Source organism: Spermophilus citellus (genome assembly GCF_964194105.1).
Source record: "Spermophilus citellus genome assembly, chromosome: 6".
Classification (NCBI taxonomy): Eukaryota; Metazoa; Chordata; class Mammalia; order Rodentia; family Sciuridae; genus Spermophilus; species Spermophilus citellus.
In genome coordinates this window covers 13,338,907-13,344,906 of record NC_138187.1, presented here as the reverse complement: position 1 = coordinate 13,344,906, position 6,000 = coordinate 13,338,907, and the positions used below count along the sequence as shown (strand labels likewise).

Genomic DNA, 6,000 nt, shown 5'->3' with positions numbered 1-6,000 from the left:
GCTTCATTACTTCCGCGTTCACTTTCTCACTTACTCCCACAAAACAGTCCTGGAGGACAAGCAGGACAGAGATTTTATCCCCAGAGGCGCTGGGAGATTAAAATTAAAAGGCTGAAAAGCTGGAGACCAGCAACAGGAGACAGCTGGTCCTTTAAAGAGGCGAACCAGCGGAGGGCAATGTTTCGATTCAAATTCCTCGGTGCAGAGCCACACCGAGCTCTGTGGCCTTGGGCTGGGGGGGCACCTTGGGCCGGGAGATTAGCTGAGGCCTTCGGGTCCAGCGCGCCCCAGCCACGATCTCTGGCGGTGGACACGCCCCAGGGCGCACGCTGGCGGCTCGGTTGCGGGCGGGCTGAAGCGCGCAAGAGCCGGGCACGACGCTGGGTGGCGCTGCTGTGCCGCCCCGCGCTAGACCTGTTGCGTCCAGGGCGCGACTCCGGCAGGTTTAGGTACCCGGCGCTCCGCTCTCTCCGCGCGCCCCCTGTAGCCCCGGCCACGGCACCGCCCTCGGGGCTCCCTGCGCCCACCTTTAGCTCAGGGCTCCCACTCATTTAGCCTCTGCCTGTTTCGCCGCAACCGATTTAGGCGCGTCGGGTGGGGCGGGAATAAAGTTTTTCCAAGCGGGTTTGGGGAGAGGGCTGGATGGAGGACCCTCCCAGCTCCGGACCCCAGGGCGGGCTAGGCTGTGCACTCCGACCTTCGCGGCCACCCCCGGAGCGCTGCTTACGGGTAGTGCCAACGCTGGGGCCCGCCGGATGGGCTGACCTGGGCGCCGCCCCCGCCACCCGCTTCCCCAGCCCGGTCCCCTCCCCCGCCTCCCGCGCGCTCCGGCCCCGCCCGCGCCGGGGTCGCTGCAGTCCCCGCGGCTGCCCCGGGCTCCCTCCCAGGCGGCCCGGCCTTACTCCAGCCTGGGAGCGCCTCGGGGGGAGCGCGGGACAGCCAGGGAGGCCGCGGCGGGGGCCCCGGGCGCCGAGCTCTGCGATCCGGGGAGGCGGCCCGACTCCGGGAGCCGGAACGCAGGGAAGGCAAGGACGGGGCGGCCGGCGGAGGGGCGGGCGCCGCTCATCAGCCACGCCAGTCACGTCTGGGGCCACCGGCTGCCTTCTCCTTCCTTTCCCCCTTGCTTTCTCCCCCCGCCCCTGTCGGCGAGGGCAAAGTAGCGGTGGCGGCGCCATGCCCGGGCCGGAGTGAGTGCGCGCGGGCGAAGATGGCGTACATCCAGGTAGGGCTGAGGCGGGGGCGCGGGCCGCCGGGGGCAGCGCCCTCCGGCTGGGCGCTCGCCGAGGGGAGGGCACGCGGCCAGGCTCCCACAAACTTGCCTCGAGAAAAAAGGGTGCCCGAGCGCAGGCGACCCGTGCAGCAGCGGTGGTGCGCCCCGGGAAAAGAACAGGGGACCCCGGGACCCCGGGATGGAGGGCCCTCGTGGGCTCTGCCTGCGCGCCCTCGCCTCCCCGGGAGGGAATGGGGGTGGGGCGGACACCCCCCCCCTCGCGCCCGCCTGTCCTCCCCCTGGCACCCCACCCCAGGGGAGGGGCCGCGGAGAGGGCGGCCCGGGGCGCGCCAGCCGCCCGGCCCGCCAGCTGCCGTTGCCGTGGTGACGGCTCCGGCTAATTGGCCGGCGGAGCAAGCTTGAGGCAGCTGTTCAGGACAGGAGGGACAAGGACGTCGTCTCTCCCGGGCACTGAGTACTGAGGGGTGGGGGACATAGAGGCCAGAGCGCATTGGCGAAGGTGAAGGAGCCGGGCACTTTAGCTCCTTGCATTGGGGTCTGGGAGTTTGGACCCTCCCCCCATCACCTTGAAGAAGCTCCCCCAGGAACCCGTGGGCTGAAATAATCTCCAAGCACCTCTTTGGCAGGTGGGGTGGGGATGAGCTGGGCTGCTTATTTGAGAGACGTTTCTCCTCTGCAAAGAGAGAAGTGGCGACAGGTCAATGCCAAGGTCACACAGTCAGACTGGCTGTCAGACCCATGGAGCTGCTGACTTCGGGAGCTGGCTCCTCCGCCTGAGCCTGGCAGCAAAGCCAACGCTTACCCCTCCTGGGGCCTCATCTTATCCCCTCAGCCCAGGCTGGGGGCTGCTGGCTCATGCATTCCTTCTTCTTGTCCCCAGACCCAGGGACTCTGTGGTCTGTCACCTGGCAGAGACTCCCCACTCCTCTTCTGGCTAAGAATCCCTGGATTGGCTTCCTTTTAGTGGAATCCCTAGGTCCTCTTTTCAAGTTCAACGAAGGTCATATTTACTATGTGCTGAATATTGTCCTGAGATTGTTCACTCCTCACTGGACAAATACTTGGGTGACCACCCCCCTGTGCTGAAGACACAGCAGCACAGTCCCTGCCCCTCTGGATGCACAATCTAGTGAAAAATGAACCTTAAAACAAGCCTTTGGGGGCTTTTAGTGACTACCTGCAGCCCAGAAATTAAGTGCTTGCCCAAGGCCACCCATCTGTTCAGGGGTCCAGGTAGGATCTAAAATACCTGTTGGGGATAGTATGGGAGGCAACCTTCAGCATCTCACATGAGGGCTCCTGATACCGACTTTTCCTCACAGAACAAGTTGGTGAACTTCTGTGAAGTGCCAGAAAGTGAATATTTTTTTTTTTCTTGGAGGCTCACATGCTCCTTGTCAAAGCTCTTCAACTCTGTAGTGGTAAAGCAGCCACCGAAGTCCTTGCGTGGGTGTGGCTGTATTCCAATAAAACTAATTGTTTTGGACATTGAAATTTAAATTTTGGACATTTTGCACAAGTCCATAAGGAGTAACCTACTTTGGACTTTTTCCCCCCAGCCATTTAAAATATACCAATCCATTTTAGCTGGAGGGCTGTAGAGAGAAGCAGGCTCTGGGGCCTTACCTGCCCGCCTCTGTTTAGACTAGCTGGGTTCTCCTTCCCTTACCTTCTGGTCTCAATCAGTTCTCCATTGCTGACCACCCACCAGCCCAGGGCCCCAGTGTGAGGAAGAGTCGGCAATCCAGAGGACCTCTCCTCCCTTGACCCTTTTGTCTTTCTTGGGTTCTTTTTACTTCACGACACTCATCTTGCTCCTGGCCTTTGATAAAACTGTGCATCCTCAACAGGGGCACACAGTGGCCTTGGGTCTGGTCATCATGGTTTTATAGATGGTTCCCTTTTGACCAGCCTATGCCCAGGGAATGAGAGAATGGACATGGGACTTTGTAAATAAACATCACTTTATTCCAAACAAGTTGAAGCACTTTTGCCTGTAAACCCCGCCAGGTGATAGATTCCTGCTGATCCGTGTACTTGTGTGTATGTGCCAGGACAATACCTGGGGCCTGGGCAATCAATCACCTTGTTCTCATAAGACACAGAAAGAGTGCATTTTATTTTGCAGCCAGGCAGTACCCAAGCTTTTTCATAGTCCGAGTCCTATCTCAACAGCACCCCTTTAAGTAGGGAGTGGCCTTTCTACTAAAGAGAAGAAGCAACAGGTTCTGAGAGGCTCCCTGACTTGCTCAAGTCACATGGCCAGTCAGTGGGGCGGGGCCAGGATTGGTACTCCCCCACCCGGCTCCTTTGGGTGCACCTTCAGATCTTGTTCTGTGTGTGGTTTGAGGTTGGGGTTTGGGGGAGTATAGTATGTTGGAGTCTTTCCCAAGCTGCAGTTCGTCTCTGGCGGCCTCAAGGATTCTGAACTTTTCATGAGCCATGTATGACCTATACTGTTATTAATTGTTTTTTTCTATAAATGGACTTTTTTTTTTAATTCAAAAAATCATGTGAAGAGGAAACTTTATGTCAAGTACCCTAATAGGAAACCAGGATCACGGGGCGGTGGATGCAGAAAGTAACTGGAAAGCGACTCCGTCGTATCGTTCCCTGCAGCTGGGCAGGGCGGACCTGGGGCTCAGAGCTGGGCTCACCTTCCTTTGTTTCAAAGGGAAGGTGGGCGTGATTCAGGGTCAGAAAGAAGTCAATATGTCCATGGGAGCAAACAGAGACCTTCTCCCTGCTTGCAAGAGACCCCCAAAAAGATGATAACATCCCCCTCTTGACTTCAAAGTTCTGAGCTGGGCACCCCAGTGCATCTCGGGAGGCATCCTGGGCTGGGCTGCAGGCCCCTGAGCTTCCTGGTGTACTCGGCCCATTGAAAATCATTAGCAAGAGGGTGGGGGAGTCTGCGCCTTGAGAACCTGTAAGAAGAAGATAGGGTGTGGGGGGGTCCCCCGCCTCCTGAGGACCTGACCGCAGCTTCCTGTCCAACTCCCCCAATTAGTGGGTGGTCATATAAAACTCTGCACATCACTATTGGAGCAGAATTGGAAGGTAGGGCCTCCGGCAGGGCGTGGGCTCCAAGTGCCATCCATTCGGTGCCTGCTTGCACGCTAGCTCATCATGTCCTTTTGGGGTGGCTTCGTGGCTATTTCTGTATAGGAAGGTTTTCGAGTCCCCTGGAGTCTGGCTGTGCTGGATAGCATGACTCTCTATCCACCCGCTCTGATTCATAACAGCATACGGTGCAAACCCAATCGAAATGCTCAAGTTGCCCATTCATTCGGTGTTGGCTAATCAGGAGGCTACCAGCAGTCCTGAGCATAGCAACACCTTGTTAGAAACTCCTCTCCCTTCCCAGGATGGTAAGTGGAAGATGCAGGGTGCCTTCCAGGTGGCGTGCTTCTCTCTCTTTTTTTTTTTTTTGGAATATGGCTAAACTGGTCTCTCTCTCTCTCTTCCAACCCTCACCTCCTCCCGCCCCTGGGCTTCGGTGTGGATCTCTAAAAGGGCAGCTGGAACCACTGAACGAGGTGGGTTAATTCAATGATGTGTTGGGTCTGGTTTTGTCATCAAGAAGGGCTTGTCTCTCGTTTTGGAGTGTCATGTGGGGTTTCGGGGACGTTGACGATTCAGTAATAACTGGCTGTGGACCAGGGGCACCCCGTTCCCCTGCCTTTCGACTGAAAGGCAATCCCCATGTCAGAGGAAGCACTGATAGCAAGACAGATGTCCCTCCTTACCCGGCTCATTCCGCTTGACTCCCCCCCCCCTTCACTTTCGAGATCATTGGGGAAAAAAAAGAAAACAATTTTTTTTGCTTCTTTGCTTTGCAAGAAGAGAGTAAGACTCATCGGTGTTGGGAGAACCTATTGTCTAGCCCTCATGGGGTTCTGGAAAACGCTCAAAGGCCCACCAAGAAAGATGCTCCCGGACACTAGGAAAGAAATACCTGCAAATGTGTGGCTGGCTGGCAGCAGCTTGGGCGCGGATGTTGGCCGTCTCTGTGCCGCGGTGGGTAAACAGAGATGGAAAACATCTTGCTCTCCAGGCTCCGCGTCCCAGTCATGCTCCTGTCTTTGTTTCCCGCCGGGGATCGGCTGCTTGTAATTTTGGGTGTTGTTTCTCCCCTCCCTCTCCCCCCTCGCCCGCTGCCCACCTCCCCCGGGGCCTCAGGGTTTTCTTTCTAGAATCTCTGATCTGCTGATGTGTAGATGGAGCTGCCGGCACTGCTGTCAGAAGTGCTACGAGTCCAGCTGCTGCCAGTCAAGTGAGGATGAAGTGGAAATCCTGGGGCCTTTCCCTGCGCAGACTCCTCCCTGGCTGTAAGTACCACCTGAGAGTCGGGTCCAGGCCACCGGAGAGAGTTTGATTTTGGGGTGTGAGTCTCTGTGGGGCATCTCGGCTGCTGGTGGGGATGTGTCCTGAACCCCTTGTTTTGTTTGGCAAGCAGGGTCCCGCCGGCTGGTCCCGTGGGGTAGCTGTAGTTCAGCTGGTTTCACACGGGGCTTCTGAGATGGGAGATGGCCTCCCAGTGTTAATTTTGTGGGCACTTTGGATCCCGGGGAGTGATATTCCAAGAGGAAAAGACATCTGTGCACATTGGCATTCTTCAAAGGATGATCGCAGTCTAAGGGTCTGCATCCCAGACAAGTTGTCCTGACTCTCCGCACTTTAGTACATGCTCAATAAGTATTTTTTGCACAGAGGGGTAGATGGATGAACAAGCAATTGCCTTTTTTTTTTTTTTTTTTCTTTGCTGG

General features: G+C 57.0%; 1 protein-coding gene across 8 annotated transcripts in view; it reads left to right on the top strand.

The window, feature by feature from the left end:
- The first annotated feature begins 607 nt into the window (after positions 1–607).
- Positions 608–6,000, top strand: part of SYT17 (synaptotagmin 17) — a 54,738-nt gene continuing 49,345 nt past the window's right edge. Inside the window, exons 1-3 of one of the 8 annotated variants that reach the window (XM_081299803.1) lie at positions 898–1,222; positions 4,753–4,770; positions 5,452–5,562. Coding sequence is in view for 5 of the 8 variants with exons in the window: in XM_081299798.1 (XP_081155924.1) it covers positions 643–1,025; positions 5,428–5,562 (518 nt within the window). In the remaining 3 variants the exon portion in view is untranslated. Of the gene's footprint in view, positions 1,223–4,747; positions 4,771–5,188; positions 5,252–5,413; positions 5,563–6,000 lie in introns of those variants that run through there. The other 7 variants (XM_081299799.1, XM_081299804.1, XM_081299801.1 and 4 more) reach the window with 7 other exon arrangements.